Genomic DNA, 24,406 nt, shown 5'->3' with positions numbered 1-24,406 from the left:
GTAGTTTCCCTGTGGCTCAACGAGATAAATAGGATAAGAGAAGAGTCGTTGCTGCTTCGCTTTTGCTGCTTCGCTTTGAAATTGCGTCACGCAAAAGCACGCTAGGGAGTTGAAGTTGTTGGAAACGGTTGTGAATGGGCATGACCAGGTGGCTATCTGTCTGACCAATCCAAATTCTAACATGAAATCATAGATTTTGAACAGAGCTTGTTTTGTTCTCCTTGAACTCTGTATCATGACTGCGCTGCCGGAGTAATACAAAGCCAGCCTGATATAACCCTGAACGAGCTAGCTTGGGATAATATAATCTCGTACCAGTTCTTTCCTCCTCATTCCACAAAGGATAGAACTATATTGTTCTAAAATCATGGCTCTCCTGTCCCGAAATAGCCTTCCTGTGGAGATGATCAGGGCAATTGTTATTTCTGGTTCTAGCCTCTAGGAGGATCTAAGTCAGAGAAGTACAATGAGCTAAGTTCCACAAACGCACTACTGGAGATGATAAAAGAACATATTGATCCAAAGTCACAGGGGTAAGACTAGTTCCTCGATGAAGCTATGTGTACTAAAAAATACCATCGTATATATGTTATTCTCCATTTTAAATCTCCAATTGTTTGAAGACTGCACTACTTAGACCACACTGTAAATATACATACATCTTTAGATATGATAGAACCTCATAGACAAATGAAACAAGCCATTATTAGAAAAGACCGCTGGTCTCTCTACTAGTTCCCTTAGAAATGTCCCCCAGTGTAGGATTAAAAACTTGAGGATTTCTCATAAGCAAAAAGGGGGTTTATCCAAACATGGGCATCAGTGCACTGTACAGTACATAAATGGTAGCAACCGAGACTCTGCATTCAAAAATACTGTACATACATACGGTATTACGCACATGTAGCACATACTTATAAGTTATACCTGGGAACATATCAAGTAAAAACAGTGCATCGCAGAGATAAGCCTTAATGAGATAGCCGGAAATTATGCCGTATATGGAACTTGGCAAACAAGACTGAAAGAAAAGGAGAAGACAAAAGCAAGCAACCAGCATTGCCAGCGATTCAATTAAGAGTAGTTAGTTAAAAGTTGTTTGATATTGAGGCTTAGTCACTGGTTGACCGGATATTTTTCCCGTCTTGGCGTTCTAATTAAATCCCAACTTCCGTCTTATCTGATTTTTATTATCCCTGCATCTGTGGTTCGATGTCTTATCTGATCTTGCCATTGCTAGTGTTCAGTCGTTAAGGAACTCGGTACTCAGCCTAATTTGGCTTCTCTGAGCCCAATAGTGGTATCTGCGAGGCAGTGCGATCATGCAGCTGAAGTTACCTAATGCGTTGGCCAAGGGCCAGCCGGGGATTTTGCATCAATATGTATGTCATTGTCCGTGGCTGGGTTCCTTATTCATGGCTAATATCAATATCCTCCTTAGGCTGAGAGACTAGTTGCCTTCGAGTTCACGAGGGGAAATCAGAGGAAGCCGCACAGTCTCATTTTCATCGGGGGCTTGTCAGATGGACTTTGGACCGTGGATTATATGACCGATTTGGTCGCAGCGCTGCAACACAGCGAATGGTCTGTTTTCTCACTGGTCTTGTCCTCTTCTTATAATGGGTGGGGCGTAGGTCGTCTGGGGAAAGACATTGATGAAATTGCGCAGTGTGTTCAGTACGTGCGTGACTATAAGAAACAGCTCTTTGGGGCCGGAAAGGTAGTCATCATGGGCCATTCGACGGGGAGCCAAGATGTGATGCATTACCTTAGCTGTCCGAACCCAAGGCCTAGACATCCGGTTTTGGATAGAGAAATTGATCCATTGACGAGGACTCCTGTCGATGGTGCGATTATGCAGGCACCTGTTTCGGACAGGGAAAGTATTCTCAGCGTCCTGAATGACGGGACGGAAAGAGACAGCCCGGAAACAATGCAAGAGCTTTACCGCAAAGCGGTTGCAGGTGCGAAGAAGAATACCTACGAGGATGACGACACAGTCGAAACTATCGTCCCGCTTTCCGTGACCGCCAGAATCGGATACCCATCGTCTACAGCTGTCAGTAGTCGCCGGTTCCTTAGCTTGGCTAGTCCTGATAGCCCACGCAAGCCTGACGAAGACGACCTGTTCAGTTCGGATCTGAGTGACGAGCAGCTCCAGCAGACTTTTGGCGTTATTGGGTCTCGCAGACTTCTGAAATCCAAGTTTATGGTGCTGTACTCGGGAAGAGATCAGTCTGTGCCGCCGTGGGTGGACAAGGAGGCTTTGTTGAAGCGGTGGTCCACCGCGGCGGGACCGTCCTGGCACCCAAGCAGTATGATTATTCCCAATGCTTCACATGCGCTAAGTGACCCTGATCAAGCGGAGCCAAGACGCATTCTGGCTGAGAGGGTCATCGGATATTTGGACGAAGTGACGAGGCAAATTTAGAGCTCTGTACCGAAAGTATTTCCCAAGTATAACATAGTCCGACTCATTGTTGACAATGTCCCAGTACTGGTTCATGGCTTTAGACTGTAGTCTGTTTCAAGATAGCTGTTCTCGTAAGACTCCCTTGTAAGGAATGCTTCCCTATAGTGCTGTAGGAGTTTTTATGGACATCAACTGTGGTGAATGGGTGAGTTTGTGCGAGTAGGGCTAGTTTTCTCAGCATCAGCCAAGACGTTTCAACTTTGACAGAGCTCCACTTTACATTTGCCAGGTTAAGGTCTTGTTATAGTTACTTCCACTTGCTTATTAAGGGCTCACTAGGATCTATAATTGAGAACTTGGTCATACTACATAGTACATGGATCGCAGGCTGACTGCTTTAATGTCTTTTTTTGCTTTTTAGATCGGAGTCTCTCTCACTATCAGAAGATGAACAGAGATGAAAACTGACAAAGGTACAGAATCTTTTCCGGATAATTATTCTCGACAGTAACAGTGTTGGTTTACGTATAACGAGGTTCACATGTACTGTATACGATATACTATCCTAAGTAAGCAAATACAGAGTTGTCAGTAGACGCTCTTTAACACGCAACGCTCTCGGGAGACTCACAGTAAGTGTAATAGTAATTGATAATTTCTTATTCTATGATTCTGATCAGGTGTCCAGTATTATATATGCTAAAAAGATTACCACCAGACAATGCAGCCATCCCCTAAACCGTAGACAAGTGCGTATAAGGCCTTGTATGGTGTACTACCGAGAATCTGGCTTCTACATTTTATGTTACAATTATATCTCAGGTAGTCTAAATTATTTTGTCCTAGTATCTTCTATTATGTTTATGTTCTTATATATATATATATTCGGTTTGTTTTGTTCTACATAGTGTTGACAGTCGCGAGTGGCCTGATGGATGTCTGTTCCTTTGCTATTCGCATTTTCTTTTGGCATATATTAGGCGAATTATGAATGAGCTTCCCATTTCATAATGAATATATACTAGATACCTCCTCCGAATCTAGCGAGCTTAGGTTGACATCGCCGATCTAAAGAAGCACGAGGTGCAGTGAATGAAGTAGACATATCAGATTATTGTTCCCCGGATCTGCACTATCACATTTATGCATATATATATCGCAAATACTCCACACTAAATGATTGTGCTCACAAAGGCCCATAATTTGCCGCCATATGACATTTAATTAGGCATCAATGCTGCTGCCTACCTATATAGTGGGCTAGTAGTGTTTTATGCATGTATCAAGTTGGCATTCTGAGGAATCAGGTTTCAGAGCATGTAATTGCCCAACAGTCGGCTCCGGAACATGTATAGGTGCCGAGGTGAGAACAGGTCATGAATGTTAGACGATTCGCCGGCTGTGTCATAATGGGTCTGTATGATTCTATCTACATGTTCCGGGCCTAGTATCTCATCTTAGACAGTCAAACATTCCAAGAAGATGATCCTACGTTATACTCGGCCGATTCAGACTACTCCAAATAAGTATCCATTAATATTGATTCATAGTTAGTTAGGTAGGTAGTTATATACCACGATTACTAATACCCCAACCTACAGGTTCCACCAGGTGTAGATTGAATCGCGCTCGTTCAACAAAAGGCCTGGCCTTTCGGTATAGTGACCAATTACGCTTAGCCTAGGCGATAGAGTTGCATTAGTCCTATTGTTCCAATGGTGGTAAACATTCCCCGTTCATGGCCAGAGGGCATCTCTCCTAGCCGAGAAACGCCGTTGAATCGCAGCATCAAACAGGCTTCGTAAACACCATCGGATATCCGGATACTTTAACCTATGGGAATCGGAGCTGGAACCGATTTCTTACCACTAGGCGGTGTGATACGTGCAGGTGTGTGGGTGACATGGATGCAATATCACATCTTGTACGCGGGTGAATGTTATGCCAAGGGGATGTTGATAAATGTTCCCCAACGACTCAAAGAGGTGGTAATTGATAGCGGGTGTAGGGATGACATTCCGATTAGGACGTGGTAGGCCTGAAGCTACCGATCTTTCCGTCGGGTTGTGTCATCACTTGTACTCGGTACAGAGTCCATGTTCTGTTTGGGGGGGGGGGGGTGAGAAACAGGTCCTCCGGAGTCGCATAAACCGCACCACGCAAGAACACGGCAATGTTTTTCTTTTCTTTTTTTTATTGAAAAGGTGACGCGAATCTTATCTGTACGTCCATGCGATTGCAACTCCGTGATAGTGATTGCGGCCCAAGCGGCGGGGTTTGACTAAGATTCTAACAGGGATATCCTGCAGGCGGCAGTGGAACCTTGGGGTTAGTTGCAGCTTCTGACATGTGATCTCATCGGAGTAAGCTGGACACATTAGTAAACTAATATTGAAGTGGACAAGACTCGATCCTGCCAGGTTTTGACATCGATACTAAAAAAAGAGTGAAGCCAAGAACTGTATTTCTAATCGATCTCGCCAGTCGAATATTCCAGTACATGCGTACTTATAATCAATTCTAAAGATAAGATGTAGATTGCTGAGAAATCAAAATAGCCTCGAGGGCATGGAAATCCGGACCGTAAGCCATTGGACGCCATGATCCGCTATGGAGAATGCCAAGATATAATAAGCAAGCCTCGACGGTGATCTGTCAGATTTGATGGCTTGAGGCTGAGTTTGAGGGCAAACTTAGACAGCTGGAGACAACAAGCTTAAGATATACATCGGAAAAGCGGTCTAAGCGATTACCTAGGACTGGTTGTCCCTCTGCAGCATGACCACAGTTGATACAGTAGGCCGGGATTCCGAGAACGCCATTGCCGAACGGCTGACTCGTTCGAGGCCGGAAAAGGTCCGTGCGGTGCAGCCGACTGAGTCGACCTTCTTTTTTCTTCGGTGGGGGCCGACCAGCCCCTAACCCGGGAAGCTATCCGAGTAAACCTAACTCAAAGGCTGGATGCATTTCTGAACTGGCCAGTGCCGAAAACGTTCAGCGACATTCCTGTCTTTGTTCATCCGAAGCATATCCAAGCGAGTGTAAGTATAGGGTCTTCTCAGACTTATTCTTTTTTTTTTTTTTTTTCCTTTTCTTCTCCTCAAGAAAGGTATCGTACGCGCAAGCCCTCAGATGGGCGTCATCAAGGTTTCAACTTCCTGGATTGAGGGACCCATAGCAATAGTACATACTAATAATAAGTCGGTACCATGATCGAATTGGATTTCAATATGTAAGCACGTAGGGAAGATTTAAGCTCGTTTCTGTTTTGCACGGAGTTATTACTAAACCCACAACGGATTTATGGCGCCCATAAGTCATTCCGCTGGCTATAATAACTGAATGCGACGGATCGACCTCATTATCCAATTCCCGACATTTTAAGTGAGAGACACAGTGTTTGCCATCGGGTTTACTCCTGAACTAAACCCAGTTGGTTGCCCGCTATCGTAGGGAAGTTTTCAGGAAAACCCCACTTAGTAGTAGTAGGTCATTCCATGATAGGCAGCTGGTCAAGCCCTGAACCAATCACGGCGTGGGAGAAGGTAATAGCCAACGGTCTAGTCCCCATCAGGCACGAGCCCTTCAGTCAGCAAAATGAAAATCCTTTCTAACGCCGGGCGCTTATCTCCGCCACACCAATCCGAATTGGGATATGTCAGCCTCCCCGGTCTTCTTCTTCTTCTCTTAGGTTATTTTGGACAGATAAACACATTGCCTCTCCGTACAATCCGCCATCCAACTGCAAGTGACCTTTGTGACGTGGGGTGGGGAAATATCATCAAATTTAAGAAGCGGACTTAAACGACTGTATCTGCGAAGGAATGTATATTCCGCTCGACTCAAGTTGACTCAAGTTGACTCAACATCCACTTAGATCCACTCCGAGCGTAGTTTCAGGGCTCCACTCGAGCTCCTTCAGGCGAGCTCTCCTTAATACACTTTTTCATTTTTTCAATTTTTAATTTTTTTTTTTTCACTTCTTCCTGTGGCGCTCCACCGTTCGGCTTTCTTCGACGGATGTTCTGCCGCCATTCTGTCTTCTGATTGACCGGTTTAATCCGTCTCCTCCGTTTCTTGAGATTGGACCCTACAGATGAGTATCCACTGGGCCTTATTCACTTGCCAGATCTGATAAATCCGAAGAATTTTCCCGCTGTTTGGCTCCCGGAGTTAGTAATGCAGCTAGCCGTTTATATAACTCATGATGCAATGCCATCGCTTCAACTTCCCTATCAACAGCTTCTTCTGTTGCGCTTAGGTGCCCTTGTTGGTATATCATTTGGGACACTCTCCCCTCTTGGAAACCGCGCACAGAACGAGAGCGATCGCTTTTCTTTCAATTGCCTATCTAATCACTGTCTTTCTTCCTCTTTTTATATTGATTCCTGTATATATTCGCTTATACATATATCTATACCCACTAAACCACACAGATATCCCGTCATTTGGAATCACTTGGAATCATCTGACATCTCATTCATTTTTAATAATCGACTGGAGAAGTCACCCTACCGGACCTAACAGATCTTTAAATTTAATCTTACATTTAATACTCAACCACGCATCGATTGCTGGCTTCGAATCTGATATCGCATATACGAAAGCACACGAGACGAGGCCGATCCTAAAATGGCCGACGAAAATCGTCAGCCTGAGGCATCGTCCAATACGGCTGCAAATCCCTATAACCACCCGGTGGCTTCGGAGCATACATTGAATTCTTTGAACTCGACCTCGACCAGTGAAACCGATGCCTCGGCTGACGCTGACGCGAGATGGGGCGAACGCAACCAGGGGGACCCTGTTTCCCGCCGGGGTGCAATGGAGGAATTCGAAGAGATGCGAAGGGAAGTGACCAAGCTCAGTCTCCACCGGACTCGTTCAGCCAAAGATGCTCGACGGCGCTCACGGGCCGAGGGCCGCGACGAGGAGAAGGCGCTTGAGGATGGACAGGATTTGTCTACGGATGAGTACCAGGGTGGGTTTGACCTGAGCGAGTTTTTAATGGGCGGCCATCTGGAACGACGAACGACGGCAGGAGAGCCGGCGAAGAAGGTGGGCGTTGCCTTCAAGAATGTCACGGTGAAAGGCGTCGAGACAGGTGCCTCCTTCGTCCGGACCCTTCCTGATGCTGTCGTTGGAACTTTTGGTCCCGACCTGTACAATATCCTGTGCCGCTTCGTACCTGCCCTCCACTTCGGTAAGCGTCCTCCGGTAAGAGACCTGCTCCATGACTTCAGTGGAGCTGTCAGGGAAGGCGAAATGATGTTAGTACTCGGTAGGCCTGGAGCAGGCTGTTCCACCTTCTTGAAGACAATTGCCAATGACCGGGAAGCCTTCGCAGGGGTTGAGGGCGAGGTCAGTTATGGTGGCCTCTCAGCGGAAGAGCAACATAAGCATTTCCGCGGTGAGGTGAACTACAACCAGGAAGATGATCAGCATTTCCCGAACCTCACAGTCTGGCAGACGCTAAAGTTTTCTTTGATTAACAAGACAAAGAAGCATGACAAAGCTAGTATACCCATCATTATCGACGCGCTCTTGAAAATGTTCGGCATCACCCATACAAAGAACACTCTGGTGGGTAATGAGTATGTCCGTGGTGTCTCTGGCGGAGAGAGAAAACGTGTCAGTATCGCTGAAACGCTCGCGACCAAGTCTTCCGTCGTCTGCTGGGATAACTCCACCAGAGGACTGGATGCCAGCACTGCTCTTGACTATGCCAAGTCGCTCCGAATTATGACGGATGTCAGCAAGCGGACTACTCTGGTTACCCTGTACCAAGCGGGTGAGAGTATTTATGAGCTAATGGACAAGGTTCTGGTGATTGATGCGGGGCGTATGCTCTACCAAGGCCCTGCCAACGAAGCAAAGCAGTACTTTGTAGATCTCGGGTTTTATTGCCCAGAGCAATCTACAACTGCTGATTTCCTCACTTCCCTGTGTGACCCGAATGCCCGCCAGTTTCAGCCAGGCCGCGAAGCGTCGACACCAAAGACCGCTGAAGAGCTCGAGACGATCTTCAAGCAGAGTGAAGCGTACAAGCAGATCTGGAATGAAGTTTGTGCGTACGAGAAGTTGCTACAGGACACCGACCAGGAAGACACTCGCCGTTTTCAGAAAACTGTGGCTCAGTCAAAGAGTAAGACGGTCTCGAAACAGTCCCCTTACACGGTCTCCATCGTTAGACAAGTCGCGGCTTGTGTGCAGCGGGAATTTTGGCTCCTGTGGGGAGACAAGACCTCCCTGTACACTAAATACTTCATTATTATCTCGAACGGTCTTATCGTCTCTTCTTTGTTCTATGGTGAATCGTTGGATTCTAGTGGAGCTTTCTCGCGTGGTGGTGCCCTGTTCTTTTCGATTTTATTCCTCGGTTGGCTTCAGCTGACGGAACTGATGCCTGCGGTCTCCGGGCGTGGTATCGTCGCACGCCATAAGGATTATGCCTTCTACCGTCCGTCTGCTGTGGCAATCGCCCGAGTTGTGGTTGATTTCCCGGCCATCTTCTGCATGGTTGTGCCGTTCACCATCATCGTCTATTTCATGGCGGGACTCGATGTGGATGTCTCCAAATTCTTTATTTACTTCTTGTTTGTGTACACGACGACGTTCTGTATCACGTCCCTGTACCGCATGTTCGCAGCACTATCTCCGACTATCGACGATGCCGTTAGATTCGCTGGTATTGCTCTAAATGTGTTGATTCTGTTCGTTGGTTATGTCATTCCCAAGCAAGGGCTCATTGATGGCTCGATCTGGTTTGGTTGGTTGTTCTACGTGAACCCACTTTCGTACAGTTATGAGGCGGTCCTTACGAACGAATTTTCGAACAGAGTTATGTCATGTGCTCCCTCGCAGCTCGTGCCTCAAGGCCCAGGTGTGGACCCAAGATACCAAGGTTGTGCTCTCACGGGGTCCGAGCTTGGTCAGGCAGACGTTGCAGGAAGTCGGTATCTTGAAGAAAGTTTCCAATTGTAAGTATCCCTTGTTCGTTACTATCGAAATATCAACACACTCACATATTATAGCACCCGGCACCATTTGTGGCGCAATTTTGGCGTGGTCATCGCTTTCACGGTTCTGTACCTCCTTGTCACTGTTATAGCTGCTGAAGTTCTCTCATTTGTCGGAGGTGGCGGCGGCGCGTTGGTCTTTAAGAAGTCCAAGCGTTCCACGAAACTCAAAGCGCAAAACGGCAGAGGTAACGATGAAGAGCAAGTACAAAATACAAGGGATAATGCGGCATTGTCGCGTGGAGAAGCGAAGTCTTCTGGCAACGGCGAATCCATGCAGCGTCTTTCTGCCAGCGAGCGAGTTTTCACCTGGTCGAATGTAGAATACACGGTGCCATACGGAAATGGGACAAGGAAACTCCTTAACGGCGTTAACGGTTATGCGAAGCCCGGCCTGATGATCGCTCTAATGGGTGCTTCTGGAGCAGGCAAGACCACTCTACTCAACACCTTAGCCCAGCGTCAGAAGATGGGTGTGGTCACCGGCGACATGCTTGTTGACGGCCATCCTCTCGGTACTGATTTCCAAAGAGGCACTGGTTTCTGTGAACAAATGGATCTTCATGACAATACCGCGACCATTCGGGAGGCCCTTGAGTTCTCGGCACTTCTTCGTCAGGACAGGAATATCCCACGTCAAGAAAAGCTTGATTATGTGAATCAGATTATCGACCTACTGGAGTTGGAGGATATCCAGGATGCTATCATTGGTTCTCTTAACGTTGAACAGAAGAAGAGAGTGACTATCGGTGTCGAGCTAGCCGCGAAACCCAGTCTTCTCCTCTTCCTTGACGAGCCCACCAGTGGTCTGGACAGCCAGGCAGCCTTCTCAATCGTGAGATTCCTGAAGAAGCTCTCCCAAGCGGGACAGGCCATTGTGTGCACGATTCACCAGCCGTCATCCATGCTGATTCAGCAGTTCGACATGGTCTTGGCTCTTAACCCTGGCGGAAACACTTTCTATTTCGGCCCTATTGGCCCCGAAGGTCGCGACGTGATTAAGTATTTCGCTGACCGCGGTGTTGTCTGCCCACCCTCGAAGAATGTCGCAGAATTTATCCTTGAAACAGCAGCGAAGGCGACTAAGAAGGATGGTAGATCCATTGATTGGAATGAAGAGTGGCGCAATTCTGAACAGAGCCGCCGCATTCTGGACGAAATTCAGCAGATCAGGGAAGAGCGCAGCAAGATCCCAGTTGCCGAGAAGGGCGTCGAATACGAGTTTGCTGCTCCTACATGGACACAGACTGTCCTACTGACCGAGAGGCTGTTCAGACAGTACTGGAGAGATCCATCGTACTATTACGGAAAGCTCTTCGTCAGTGTCATCATTGGTATTTTCAACGGATTCGTAAGTAGCCTCCGGTCTCTCAGAATTTGAGCATTGCTGACTAGGGCAGACCTTCTGGATGCTCGATAACTCCATCAGTAGCATGCAAAATCGCATGTTCTCCATTTTCTTGATTATTCTTATCCCTCCCATTGTCCTGAACAGTATTGTCCCCAAGTTCTATATCAACCGCGCCCTTTGGGAAGCTCGTGAATATCCTAGCCGTATCTACGGATGGTTCGCCTTCTGCACAGCAAATGTCGTTTGTGAGATTCCGATGGCAATCGTTTCCGCCTTGATCTATTGGCTGCTCTGGTACTACCCAGTCGGCTTCCCCACGGACTCGAGCAGCGCTGGATACGTCTTCCTCATGTCGATGCTTTTCTTCCTCTTTCAGGCCAGCTGGGGTCAATGGATTTGTGCCTTTGCCCCGTCGTTCACCGTGATTTCCAACGTACGTTCCTATTGACTATCACCCAGTCTGATTTATCATACTAACATTCCTACCCAGGTCCTTCCCTTCTTCTTTGTCATGGTCAACCTGTTCAACGGTATCGTCCGTCCATACAAAGACTATCCAGTCTTCTGGAAATACTGGATGTACTATGTCAACCCGGTGACCTGGTGGCTCCGAGGCGTGATCTCAAGCGTCTTCCCCTCTGTCCACATCGAATGTGCCTCGAAGGAAGCCACCCACTTCGACCCTCCCCCAGGCTCCACCTGCCAACAGTACGCAGGAAACTTCGTCTCCAATATCGCTGGAGTGGGATACTTGGTCAACCCGGACGCCACCGAAGACTGCCAATACTGCCCCTTCGCTAACGGCACAGAATACATGCAAACGCTTAACGTCCACGATGGCGATAAGTGGCGGTGCTTTGGTATCTTCCTGGCCTTTGTGATTATCAACTGGGCGTTGGTTTATTTCTTCATCTACACTGTCCGCGTTCGGGGATGGTCCTTCGGAATGGGGTACCTCTTCGGCGGGGTCGGTATGATCATTGATGGTGTGAAAAAGGTCTTCTCCAAGAAGTCCGAAAAGGAGCAGAATTAGACGGTGGTTGGTGTTCTAGTTCTGGTTGGTGTGTTCAACTTTCTCTCGATAAACTCGAAACGGAAGAAAAAGCAACAACAAACAACCATGGCAGGAGAAAATGATAAATAAATAGAGGAGGAGAAAGAGATTTTATGTGGAACATGAAAGATATCCCGAGGAGATATAGATAGAAAAAGCATTTTGTTCATAGACAGCGTTAATATAATTCTTGCATATATGTCAAACTCTTCCGCACTGGATGGTTACTAGCAACATGGTATGAATATTCGCAAGATCTACTTGATACTTTAGGATAAACCCTTCCCAGCCTTGATCCATGTAGATACAACACAAGAAGAATTTGATGACCTTGTAATCAGAAGGTTCAGGGGGACGAGATATCTTTGTGCCTTTGTCCTGAACCTGTCGACTAAAAAACTCTTTATAGATTTAAATGATAGCTTTTCCCTCCCTAGAAAGTCAGATAGTGGTTACTGAACATTCGGAGACACTTCTCGAGGCCTTCCCATGCGATTCAAACATTCAACAACATACGACTTCCAGTAGAGACGTAAGAACCTCCGCCCTCACGAACACACCGCAATAAGCCGCAACGTATCAATATTGCACATACGGGGCCCTACGGTAGCACACTATTCAAGGATCAGTTACGTACTAGGCACAACAAAACGACACTTGCAAATGGTCTTTTTCCTACCGGGGTATTCGGGCTACAAGGAGCCGCCCAGTCATTCCCATTGGCATCCGTGGCCTGGCATGTGCCATATGTACCGTGCGTCGTGCATGCCTTCAGGTATGCATTGTTAGTTTTTATAAATAAATGCTTTCGGGGGGGGAAGGGAGCTGTATATTTCATGAGTTGGGTGACGTACGCCTTCGACATATCTTTCCTGCTGGCGTGTTTTGCCCCGCATGTTGGAGCTGGTACCCCCCTCGATACGACGGCCACCGGAACTCACTCTTCTACCACCTGTACTAGCCCCAGCAGTTCCAGCAGCCCCAGTGTCACCGGTACTAACTCCAATGCCCCCAGTGCTACCACCACTGTAATTAGGATTAGAAGTACCTGGTGGAACGGCGCTCGCAGTGCTGGCGTAGAGAAAGGCAAAGATAAACGTAGAAATAATACCAGACTTCATCTTGGGCGTGTACTGTACATTGGCTCCGAGTGGAATAGGGGTTATGATGGATATGGCACAGCCTAAAGTATCTACTAAGTATCTACTCGTGTGGGTATGTCAAATAAATAACCATTAGCGTCATGAGAACCCATGGCCCATATGTTAGTTCATGGAATCGCGTGGCTTCGGAGGTTACATGGGGCAACCATAGAGTCTGCCTCTTTGTTGCTAGACCGGGAAGCTATACTATCTCATTTTAAAAGAACAGCGAAGTGTTGCCCCGGCAAGGACCACTCTTTGTTGAAGATCCACCTTGCTCATCCTGTCAATTACTCGGAAGACTTTAGGTAAGAGTCATAGTAGAAAGCCCGGTTCCGTCTCGAAGTATGTATTAAAACCAGATATTTAGCTGGACTACCTAAAATTGTGACCAATCGGTAGAGTGCAGTTGTAACATTAATCCCAATCGGAATCACATTCCACTTTCTGAATTGAACCAAGGCCTGCGATTTGGCCCGTACTGAGGTGCTGGGAGACGCATCGGCACAGGCACAACGCGTTCGAAAATATCCAACATAGTCCCAGATTCATCGTTCGGGGATTTGTTCTGTTCCGACACGGCATCCTCTCTATTAAGGACAGGTATGAGCACACCGCACTCCCAGTTTCGACAGTTGAGTTTCGGTTCCTTTGTTGCTCGCTCCTGAACAAGACGGCCCCTATTCATTATAAGTTTCCCGAATAGCAAAGTACAATCAAAGGGTGAGCATGGGCAGGATATGAGATCACTCACCAAGCACTCTCTGAAAGATTCGCACTTCCCACATAAGCCCAGGCTCGACATTGAGAGTTATCAGGTAGCGTGGCTGGGTCATCCGGTCTTACGTAGAGAATCTAGAACATTCTAGCATAAGTTCGACATAATCTTCCGTTCTCCTCAAAAGCACAGCAACTTACTTTATTATGCATCAGTAGCCCTGGCCGCTGACTTACACAGTCGCGCAGAACCTGACGAGGGAATTTCGGGCCTGTATACCACTTTGACTGAAAGCAAATTGTGCCTGCAGATTGTGGCCCACCTTTTGTGTCATTGACTGTTGTCTCTGAGGGGAAGTAGACTCTGAACCTATCCTTCCACTCTTCGGCAGTCGACTTATCAATGAGCTGTGTTGGGTTGTTGCGGCTCCGGGCAGGGAAGGATTTTGCGGTGCGAAGGACGTATTCTGTCGATCCATCGTCACCTGCACACAAAGTTAACCTGCGACTCGTTTTATGTCGGGGTGTCGCACTTAATAACTGCTTACCTTGGCATGCAAGATATATGGACCTCAAGAACTCATCCGTCAAGGAACCAACGGATGACGCCTATTATATATCAGGAAGCGCTCTATGAGCTGGTGCAAATGTAAACTCACAACGAAATCGACGTTGAGAGGTTTAGATGTTCGCAAACCAAGAGAATCCACTGCACGACCCAAGCCGCAGTACCCTGTACGCCGCCACGAATCTCCCATATGAGAGCCACCGCTGGATGAAATCAGAGATCGGGCCATGCTGTCAGGGTTAAGGAGCTTACATAGTGTGGACAAATGCAATATTCGTAGTCTTACTGAAGTCATAGTCGGTGAGTTTGGCGATGATATTCTCGTGCAAAGTGCTGGCTTTTAGAAAGTAAGTCAACTCATCGTAGAAGGCTGTTCGTGGAAGCTCTGAGTCTTTATCGCTCCTTTTTGGCAGATCCATAATGAAAACACTCTAGATTATGGTTAGCCCTGTGGCGGTTAGGAATGTCAGATCATGCAGTACATTTTCCATAAGACCACCTATTTCACCCCAGTCATACGGAGTCAGGTTGGCAGTGGGGACCACAATTCGAACGTATCCGGAGTGGAACAGTAGCATCAACTTTGAATGCATGCAATTCACTTGGCCATCCATCGGCGGAAAACATAATCTAAGGTTGCTCATAGCAGCTGTTTCGGACTGGTACTGAAGTTTCTAGAACCACAAGGTGGTTAACTTCATGTTCCAAAAGGGTGAACACCAAGGCAAGAAAATAAGGACCAGCAAGTGGTATGATTTAAGGCCCAGCCAGACAACAACTACGTGGGTAACGTTGAATGAAACTTACCGTAGATTCATCCTTGGCTTGCATCACCAAGTAGAATCGGGTTTTTGCTGTATTCAATTTTGAGAAAAGCCATTCCATTTCCCACATAAACGAGCTGAGGACAGCAAGCTGTAAGTCTGATTTCTGCAGTACTTCTTCAATCTTGATATCATCACCCTGCCGGCGGCAACCAAAGGCCCATGTTTTCTTAACGATCCCGTTGGGAAACTGAACCGACGGGATCGGAGATGGGATCTGTATTTGTTGATCATCTCCTGCGGGCGTTGTACGTGAGGAATTTGATCCGGACAATGTGTCGACCACCGATATAACAGGACCGGAAGATCTTGGAGGCGTTCCAGTTCTCGCGTGCTTTGCATCCCGTTGGTCATCCGATACGGACTCTTCGGCCTTTCTCTTGTTTAGTCGCGCCAGGCGATCTGTCTCCATCTGCCTTCGATCCAAGCCCAATAAGCCAGCTGTTTGTGTTAGCGCCTGTGTGCTTTCTGGGGCTTCAGCTCTACTGGACAAAGGGGTGTTAGAAGCCTTGCTGTCATTGTTGTCAGCAGATGGCAAGTGATGTCTCGAAGGGCCATTTTCATCTTCTATGGCGCCTTGCATAGACAATTCGATCGCCTTCTTAAGGTCTTCATCTTCGTCATCGTCATCTTCCTCGCCCGAATCGGTTTCATCCCCATCAGTCTCGGAACCAATGACAGAGTTTGACTTAGGGAATAGGGGTATCACGTCATCATCAGAATCTGCAGTCAAGTCAACAACTTCAAGTTGTTGCCCATTATGGCTACTCTCTTCATGATTACAGGAATCCCTGAGAGAGGCAGCGATTGCAGCCCTCAGATCAGGGTCATCTAGATCGTCGGAATTCATCTTAGATCATTGAATACTCCAAGTGGTATTGAACAGCAAAGTGGAGTTGGATCTGAGAGGGGGAAAAAGGGAATGGTAACTCGAGGGAGGTAATTATGTGCTTAGTAGTCTCATGCTTTGACAAAGAACATAGAGGGAGGGTTTATGCTGATACGGAACACAAAAGAGTTGTGTTTACGATAAGACGTCACGGGAGGATTTGATAGTCCCGATGGTTGATTCTTCAACCAAATGGGAATCAATGACTTCAAGGCTAAACGTAACACCGCAAGAAAAGATAGAAAAGCATTCGACAGACGTGGAGGGCAGTGAAAGAAAAGTCAAGCAAAGCAGGAGACAACAAGAGACAAGAGAGGAGAACCGGTCCAATGAGGGTCAATCTCCCCGGCAACACGTGACTGCGAGGATATGCATGGATGTACATACTATGTCACGGTACTACTACTAGTTAGTAGTACTTAGTAGTACTAGTACTTTTATCGTCTATAGTCTGGAAGTAGTCGAGGATAAACTGGACGACGAACGAAGGTATCATGGTATTTAATATTTGATTTCAAGTCCCCCGAAAGGGTGTCAGTGGTGTCTTAATATCCTGCTCAAGTGTACTATGTAGAGAGACCGTACTATCAAAGAGCAAAGCCGGTATACAAACTTCACGGTAAACAAAGAGGGAACCGTCGTAGTCTTCTTGCATGGATCGATCATATCATTATATCCAGGCTTTGAATAGGTACAAGGAATAGTAATGAGATCATTGTTCAAGTATTGCAAGCCAATTACTGTGAGAATACGACCCTGGTTTGTGCTAGGGCACCTTCCTTTTCCTTCTTCTGCTGGTGCATAAAGTTAGCTGGTTATTTATTGTGGTGAATGAAAGCAAAGTGTCACTACATGCAATTAGGAGAACAGTTCAATTCTCTTGTCCTGGCTACCTGCTATATTTTAAGCATCCTTATTCACATCAAGTGCAACACATAATCGCATAATCGATATGCTCACTGATAGCGCCATAGATAGCTGACCTCTCTTAGCTTTGATCCAGGTCTTTTCCCGTTCCCCTATTGGGTGAAAACATGGATCCAGGCCCTCAAGGAATGGGGGCTTCAGTCCATAAGCAAGACACCAGTCTGCAGGGCCCCACGAGAAAGCCAAACTTCAATCGTCTCGAACCAAGTAACCCAGGGTAATTACTTCACCCTTTGACGCACACTGTTCAACAAAAGCTCCCCGCTAACAAGAACATGGATGGTAGAACCATCATTCGCTTCTATAGGAGGGTCGTTGAGGGCAATGTCACTCGACTTGCACCGTACGATGAACAACCAAACTACCATGACATTGTTGTTCCCGAGGCGTGCAAGATGGTCAGGAGAGAACTGACTGTCGGCTGCCGCTATCGTAGCTGTTATCTTTATCGCCTGCCAATCGACGTAAGGTTCAAAATCTATGCCGCTTTGTTTGCGTATGACGGAACTGCACTCGAGATCGGGAGGCTCAAACACACAGGAATCGGGAATCTACAGATTCTCAGGACATCGCACCTCATTTACCATGAAGCGTCGATTGCCTTATACCATTCGCTTAGCTACCGCAAGCTCTTTCTCCGAGCGTATGGTCCTTTCTCCGCAGATCTTCTCAGACGTCATCCGAAGTCGTTACCGTGCTGTCGCTCTAAGGAGTTTGAGGTCAACCTTGAATACCCCTGTCGCAACGAACATCTTAACTGGAGCAGATCATTGGGATCGGTCGTGTTTTTGATAGGAGCAGAGAACCCTACAGTGGCTTTGCGTCGTCGTTGGGCATTTTCAGAGTTTATTACAGCATTGAAAGCGGCCGAACCCTTGCGTATCTTTTCACTGTCCGTTGTTGTAACAGAGAATTGGAACTTGCCCGGTTTCAATGAGAAAGACTTGGTCAACGCCTTATTTAGCGGCGCATTCAAATTCCTTGGAAAGCTAAATTTTCGCGGTTTTACTGAGGAGGAGAGAAACCGCCTGTGCCATCTTGTCCATGCTCTAAGGGACCCACCCCTGAAGATTGAGCGGAATAAGACGAAGATACAGGGACCAGGGTTCTCGCTTTGGATTTGTGAGTGTCTGTTTTTTCTTTTCTTAAACCTTAGATGCACTGAAGCACAAGGTCTATTATTGCGAAGAAAACATCCCGATCAGCGTCAGCGGTCTCAAGTCCAAGTCCAACGACCAAAAGCCGCTTTTCATTCGGTGCTTTTGTCACAATGGCACTAGCTATCTGACGAGCATATAGCTGACCGACTGTGTCATGTCCAGGAACACGGCCTCCCAGGAGTGAAGTCGCAGTGAGACTGCTGATCGGAAGAAGACTGTCATCCGAGTCTGGGAAGGTGTGAGCGCCTTCGGTTCCAGGGTTTTTATTTTCCAGTGGTACATGTAACTGCCATCCATTAGTTGGATATCTGAGAAGAATTCATTGTGGACGACAAACCCAGTGACCAAGTCGGCCCTTTTGTGAAATTGTTACCAAGATTCTGTCATTGAAGTTCATGCACATGACATCTGTCTGGATGCCATTGACCAGTCCAGCAACTTGTTTGGTAGTGGCAGGAAAGGGAAGATTTAGTGGCTCCAGAAGTTCACTGAAATTGAAAGGTTCGGCCATGGTTAGGGACTTGCTTCAAGTGATACAGAAAATGCAGCGAAAGAGGTACTGTTTACTCAGAATACAGTAAGGGGAAATACGTTCTGATACATGCAGCTGTAAACAGTGTCCATGGAGGGGAGTGTGTTATATACGTGGGCGGTGAACTTAATCTCACCGCTTTAGGGCAGAATCTCTCCGCCGCCTAATTTTTTTCTGTTCCCTTTCCATTGACCATCACCACAAAGCTCATCAATCTGCGTTTCCTGTGTATTTTTCTTCTTTGTCTGTCGGTGTGGACAAAGGTATCATCGCCTTCACACCATGCCGAAGTTTGTTCCTCGTCAGAGGAAGCAGAAGCACAGGCAGAAGGAGGCGGCAGATGCTGCGGTCGATAGCAATGCCGCCGAAGTTTGCCCATCTCTAAAGAACAGAAAGAAGCCAAAAGGCAAAAGCTGCGAGAGGAATTGAGAGCGCAACACACCAAAATCTCAGCAAAGAAACAAAAACGCTTAGATAAATATATTGTATGTAGACCCTATGCAAGAAATGAATTGTGGAGCATACCGTCCAATCTAACCACCTCGGCAGGAAAATAAACTCAAGAAAGAAGAAAATGTTGAACTGCTCAAGAAGCTTGAAAAAACAACATTGGATACTTCCAATTTCGAGAGTTCTAGAGAAATAGGGAAGCGCAAAAGACTTGACGAAAACGGTACCATTGAAGGATCTAGGTATACACATGACAGTGCCCCCCAAGTAGAGTTGTCGGGCGACGAAACAGATGATTCACTCCCTCCTTCGGGGACAAGTTTTGCTATTCCTAAAGCACAAGGTCCTGCTGAAAAGCCGGCAGAACCCGTCGTGGTTGGTAGCGGGCTAAAACGCCCTCTCGAACTTGGAGCGGACGGATTTCCCGTTCTCAAAAAGCGCAAACGAGCGCCGAAATTGAAAACGAAGGCCACTAAGATACAAGAGGTACCATGGGAGGGATTTGACTCTGACGAAGGCGAGAATGAGAGCGAGGATGGCAGCGCCCCAGATGATCGAAAACACAAAGACGAAGAGGCGGAAGTACTGGATAAGGTGGATGAAGACGAGGATGTTAAACCTTCAGAGGACGAGGAAGAAGAAGAGGAAGAAGAAAGCGACGAGGATGATGATGATGACGACGACGAAGATGACGAAGACGATGACGAAGAGGAGGATAGTTCCAGCAACCCACCTCGCCAGTCCGCGTTCAAAGCCTGGGCCAGACAACAAATCAATGAAACAGTCGGTTTCAAGCCCACTACCGGCCCTATCGTATCAGAAGAGCAACCCTTCGACCCCAAGTTAAAAGAAAAGCCTGTGCGGAATACTGTTTACGAAGAAGAACCACTTCCCGCAGAACTTCAAGTTACCAAAGGCAACCCCTACCGAAAGGCGTTCCATGTCCAAGTTGACCGCTCGGAGGATATACAAAACGCACGGTTGGGTTTGCCCGTTGTTGGAGAAGAACAGAAAATTATGGAAGCAATCTACAACAATTCCTCTGTCGTTATATGGGGTGCTACTGGTAGCGGTAAAACTACTCAGCTACCACAATTTTTGTTCGAAGCTGGCTTTGGAAACCCGGATAGCCCTAATCCGGGCATGATAGCGGTAACGCAACCTCGCCGAGTAGCTGCCGTCAGTATGGCAAAACGTGTAGGCGATGAGTTGGGTCAGTTCTCTGATCAGGTATCTTATCAGATCCGGTTTGAGAGCACTGTCTCAAAAAAGACCGCAATCAAGTTCATGACTGATGGTATATTGATCCGAGAAATTGCGGACGACTTCTCGCTGAGCAAATACTCTATCATCGTTATCGATGAGGCCCACGAACGAAGTGTTAATACAGATATCCTCATTGGTATGGTGAGCCGTATTGTGGACCTGAGGAAAGCTATGAGTGAAGAAGACCCAGCTGTGAAACCTTTAAAACTCGTGGTCATGTCTGCGACTCTGCGTATCTCCGACTTCACCCAAAATCCCAACCTCTTCCGTCAGGGACCACCGCCTTTGGTTCAGGCAGAAGGTCGTCAGTACCCCGTTACGGTTCATTTTTCCAGACGCACACGCCGCGATTATGTTGAGGAGGCGTACCGGAAAGTCTCAAGAGGTCATCGTAAGCTGCCTCCAGGGGGCATGCTTGTCTTTTTGACAGGACAGAATGAAATTCGAGAACTCTCTAAGCGCTTGAAGCAGGCCTTCAAACCTACGCAGCGGGGTGGAGAAACTGAGGCTAAAGTGCAGATCTCTGCGAACGATGCACCACTGGAAGCGGAAGATCTAGACATTGGGGACGCCGATCTTTCCAATGTTGGCAACGAGGACGACGATAGTGATCTCGAAATCACTGGTCTAGATAACGATGATGATGACGATGATGGCTTTGACCTCGGTGAAGAAGCAATGGGCTCATCCACCCGAGTGCATGTCCTACCGTTGTACTCCCAACTTCCCACAAAGGAACAGCTGAGAGTTTTCGAACCACCACCCGAGGGCTCACGTCTTATCATTCTAGCGACTAACGTGGCCGAGACTAGTTTAACAATCCCGGGTATCCGATATGTATTTGATTGTGGACGGGCCAAGGAGAAACAGTACGACTTAGATACAGGCGTGCAGAAATTCCAGGTCAACTGGATCAGTAAGGCCAGTGCCAACCAAAGAGCAGGACGAGCTGGTAGAACTGGGCCCGGTCACTGCTATCGACTCTACTCATCTGCAGTTTACGAAAACGAGTTTGCACAGTACACAGATCCAGAGATTCTGCGTACGCCAATTGAAGGTGTCGTGCTTCAGATGAAGAGTATGGGCCTTCATAACGTTATAAATTTCCCATTCCCAACGCCTCCTAGTCGGCAGGGTCTGGCGAAAGCGAGAAGCTCCTCAAAAATCTCGGTGCTCTCTCGTCTGATGGTAAAGTTACGCAAATCGGTAACCGCCTGTCTACATACCCTCTATCCCCTAGGTTCGGTAAGATGTTGCATATTGGACATCAACACGGCTGTATGCCTTACGTTATTGCGCTGGTTGCAGCCTTGGCAGTCGGGGACCTCTTTGTTCCAGAAAACCAGGTCGATCCGAGCCCCAAGGGAGATGACAGAGAAAAAGACACAGTGTACACGAACAAGGACCGTTTGGAAGACACTGTTCGGGAGCAACGTCACAAGGATTATGCAAGAGCTCATCGACTCTGGAGCCAATACGACGATACGTCTGATGCGTTGAAATTCTTATCAGCGATTTGCGCTTATGGATATGCTTCAGATGGAGAATCGTTCTGTGAGAAGATGTTCTTACGAGGCAAAGGATTCAAAGAGGCTACACAACTACGAAGCCAATTAACAGACATAGTGCGGGCCAATAACCCTGGAGTTATTGGAGCGTATCAGCCACGTTTACCGCAGCCGTCCGAGAAGCAAATCAAGGCTTTGAAACAAATTGTCACCGCGGGCTTCATTGACAATGTTGCCATCCGGGCTGATTTGTCTCCAGTACCGCCTGAAATGCATCGTACACCAAAGAGAGCGATCGATGTCCCATACTTGACTCTATTCAAGTCTCGCGAGGGACCGGCCACGGAACTCGATGAGAAGGCTGTCTACGTGCATCCGTCATCTATCCTTGCGAGCCTCTCGCCAAAGGAAATGCCGCAATACATCATATACTCCCATCTTCAACAAGCGTCCCCATCGCTCGTGTCGACCGAAGTGCCCAAAGTCAGAATGTTCCCACTGGTTTGCCCTAGTGGCCTGCAACTCTCTGCTATTGCACAGGGCACACCCTTAATAGAGTACGGTAAGCCTATTGGGAAAGCAGAATTGATTGACGGAATCCCGCCACGCAGGGCGTGTTGGGTGATCCCGTCATTGGTAAGCGAGCCTGGCCGTGGAGGATGGCCTTTGCCAGCCAAGAAGGTGGTTCAAAAGAAAGACCCTAAAGAGGGCTGGATAATTGAAAAGTTTGGCGCTTAACTGTATATAATATGAGAAAAGTTACTGTAACGACTTAGACAAAGCTATGAATACCATAACCATGGTCATCATGAGACATGCTCTGGTACTTCATTCCGTATGATCCCAAATCCTGTCTGTCATATACAAGAATCAAGTGCAGTAACTCCGCAACGCCAATGTCCCAACTCAACACTATCACGAAACGAACAAAAAACGCACCGAATCCAAGAGAACAAATCGAAGCTCAAGGACGATCCCGCTCCCTCTCCCGCTTCTTCTCCTCCCAATCCCGACGTCCACTCGAAATCTCCCCCGTCTCCTTATCCTCCTTGATCCCCAGCGCCTTCCGTAACCGCTCACTCTCCTCAATCTTCGCCTCAGCAAGCTCATGAACCTGGTACGACTTAAGCTGCCTTCTATCCCTCGGCGGCAAATCCCGCGCAGACCGACCACCCTTCCGCTCCCCCTCCTTACCCCTCCTCTCCTCTTCCTCCTCCATCTCCTTCACCAACCTCTCCCTTAAAGCATCACATCGCCCCTCAATCTCCTCATCCGACAGAACCTTCCCCTCCGGCTCCTCCCCGTCTTCCTTATCCCCCTTCTTCTTCCGCTCCGCCATCTCCTCCTCAATCCGCTCGTTCTCCTCCTCCAGCCGTTCCCTCTCCTCCATGACCTTCACCTCGATAGCCCGCCGCCGATCATGCTCGAGAATCTGCTTGTCAGGCAGCCGCTGCTTGAAGGGCCGTCCTGCGTCGCTGTTCGCTCCAACGGGTGGATACGGCGCGCCGTAACCTGCGTTGCGCGGCTTCATGAAGGCCCAGTTCTTCTGGACATACCCTGAGGTGCCGCTTCCGCGGGGAGTATTGAGACCGACGTTTGAAGACATTGTGGGGCTTTTTTTTTCCTTGTTTGTTTGTAATATGGCTGAGGGTTGGAGGTCGTGGTGGAGTAAGTAGATGGCTCGTTTTCCGTTGACCGTGGGATAGATAGAAAGTTTTGGAGTTGGTGCTCAAGGTGAGGACAGCGGTAGCATACAGTCGTGGTTTTGGGACAGTCCTCCGGAATGTGATGCCGGAATGGTGGCGCTCGGGTTAGATTGAAGCTTTGCGACTTGAGGCGTCCAAAAGCTATGATCGTGTCACGTGGTGATATGCTGATAAGCGACAGTTTGAAGTGCAGGATCATGATCGTATGGCAGATCAACAACAGACGAGTAGTGAGAGATTGGACGACTCTACATTACAAAACTCTAGAGATGACGGGTTCATCAGCACTTTTGGATTGATTGACTGTATACCGGCAGATCGCCTCTACATGCTCCAGGCACTTCCTTTGATGCTCCCTATTTTCAGAGTTTCCCATATGTCCAAAGGTCCCATTTGCAACCCTCGAGGTCAATCAAGCGTGATATCCCAGTATTCCCTTGTTCACCAATTAAGACGCCGACACCTCGTACCTGGACAAAGAGAAATACAGCCATCGACAACTATAAAGACGTGTCTTCATTTTCATCACATCGAACCTGTCACAGAACAACCGGTGAAAGCCATGAGCAAATTAAAAGTGTAAAAGAGAATTCAAGAAGTATATCGGGTAGGGGGGCATGAAAAAAATGACACAAGAAAAAAAGAAGAAAAGAAGAAAGCAAAGCAAGCTCCCGCCATGACCCGTATTTTTTACGCCGTTATGCCATAAATTGCGACAGCGGAGCAGCGAAGCGATAGCTCATATATCCCTCAGAAAGCCTGTATGTATACGCCCGGATTAAGAATAATGTTGAGTGTCTCGACACAATGGACTGTGCGAATCGTGACTCGGTTTAAGAATATGTCAATAGAAGCAAGAAGAATTGAACGTCATAGCAAT

At 47.5% G+C, this 24,406-nt stretch overlaps 7 protein-coding genes across 7 annotated transcripts; 3 read left to right on the top strand and 4 right to left on the bottom strand.

Moving 5' to 3' along the window:
• Positions 1-1,322: 1,322 nt before the first annotated feature.
• ABOM_001204 (putative esterase) lies at positions 1,323-2,431 on the top strand (the record flags this gene model as incomplete). Its single annotated transcript, XM_022528334.1, has 2 exons — positions 1,323-1,382; positions 1,442-2,431. The coding sequence occupies 2 exons, from the start codon at positions 1,323-1,325 to the stop codon at positions 2,429-2,431; spliced, it is 1,050 nt and encodes a 349-aa protein (XP_022394013.1).
• A 4,614-nt stretch (positions 2,432-7,045) lies between these two features.
• Positions 7,046-11,816, top strand: atrF (ABC drug exporter AtrF; the record flags this gene model as incomplete). Its single annotated transcript, XM_022528333.1, has 4 exons — positions 7,046-9,393; positions 9,448-10,783; positions 10,833-11,216; positions 11,274-11,816. The coding sequence occupies 4 exons, from the start codon at positions 7,046-7,048 to the stop codon at positions 11,814-11,816; spliced, it is 4,611 nt and encodes a 1,536-aa protein (XP_022394053.1).
• A 569-nt stretch (positions 11,817-12,385) lies between these two features.
• Positions 12,386-12,958, bottom strand: ABOM_001202 (uncharacterized protein; the record flags this gene model as incomplete). The annotated part of the gene is made up of 3 exons (XM_022528332.1): positions 12,386-12,451; positions 12,517-12,606; positions 12,692-12,958. 3 exons carry the CDS (start codon positions 12,956-12,958, stop codon positions 12,386-12,388), a joined length of 423 nt encoding a protein of 140 aa, XP_022394052.1.
• A 454-nt stretch (positions 12,959-13,412) lies between these two features.
• Positions 13,413-15,938, bottom strand: ABOM_001201 (uncharacterized protein; the record flags this gene model as incomplete). Its single annotated transcript, XM_022528331.1, has 8 exons — positions 13,413-13,659; positions 13,734-13,834; positions 13,898-14,181; positions 14,245-14,305; positions 14,356-14,467; positions 14,517-14,695; positions 14,747-14,938; positions 15,072-15,938. 8 exons carry the CDS (start codon positions 15,936-15,938, stop codon positions 13,413-13,415), a joined length of 2,043 nt encoding a protein of 680 aa, XP_022394058.1.
• Positions 15,939-18,056: 2,118 nt separating this feature from the next.
• On the bottom strand, positions 18,057-18,575 carry ABOM_001200 (uncharacterized protein; the record flags this gene model as incomplete). Its single annotated transcript, XM_022528330.1, has 2 exons — positions 18,057-18,350; positions 18,402-18,575. The coding sequence occupies 2 exons, from the start codon at positions 18,573-18,575 to the stop codon at positions 18,057-18,059; spliced, it is 468 nt and encodes a 155-aa protein (XP_022394056.1).
• A 303-nt stretch (positions 18,576-18,878) lies between these two features.
• On the top strand, positions 18,879-22,558 carry ABOM_001199 (ATP-dependent RNA helicase ECM16; the record flags this gene model as incomplete). Its single annotated transcript, XM_022528329.1, has 3 exons — positions 18,879-18,965; positions 19,146-21,390; positions 21,447-22,558. 3 exons carry the CDS (start codon positions 18,879-18,881, stop codon positions 22,556-22,558), a joined length of 3,444 nt encoding a protein of 1,147 aa, XP_022393990.1.
• A 226-nt stretch (positions 22,559-22,784) lies between these two features.
• cwc21 (U2-type spliceosomal complex subunit CWC21) lies at positions 22,785-23,426 on the bottom strand (the record flags this gene model as incomplete). The annotated part of the gene is made up of 1 exon (XM_022528328.1): positions 22,785-23,426. The coding sequence occupies one exon, from the start codon at positions 23,424-23,426 to the stop codon at positions 22,785-22,787; it is 642 nt and encodes a 213-aa protein (XP_022393989.1).
• Between the last annotated feature and the right edge of the window lie 980 nt (positions 23,427-24,406).

Source organism: Aspergillus bombycis (assembly GCF_001792695.1).
Source record: "Aspergillus bombycis strain NRRL26010 chromosome Unknown contig00004, whole genome shotgun sequence".
Taxonomy (NCBI): Eukaryota; Fungi; Ascomycota; class Eurotiomycetes; order Eurotiales; family Aspergillaceae; genus Aspergillus; species Aspergillus bombycis.
The sequence above is the reverse complement of the archived record's forward strand: the minus strand, read 5'-3'. Positions and strand labels throughout refer to the sequence as shown.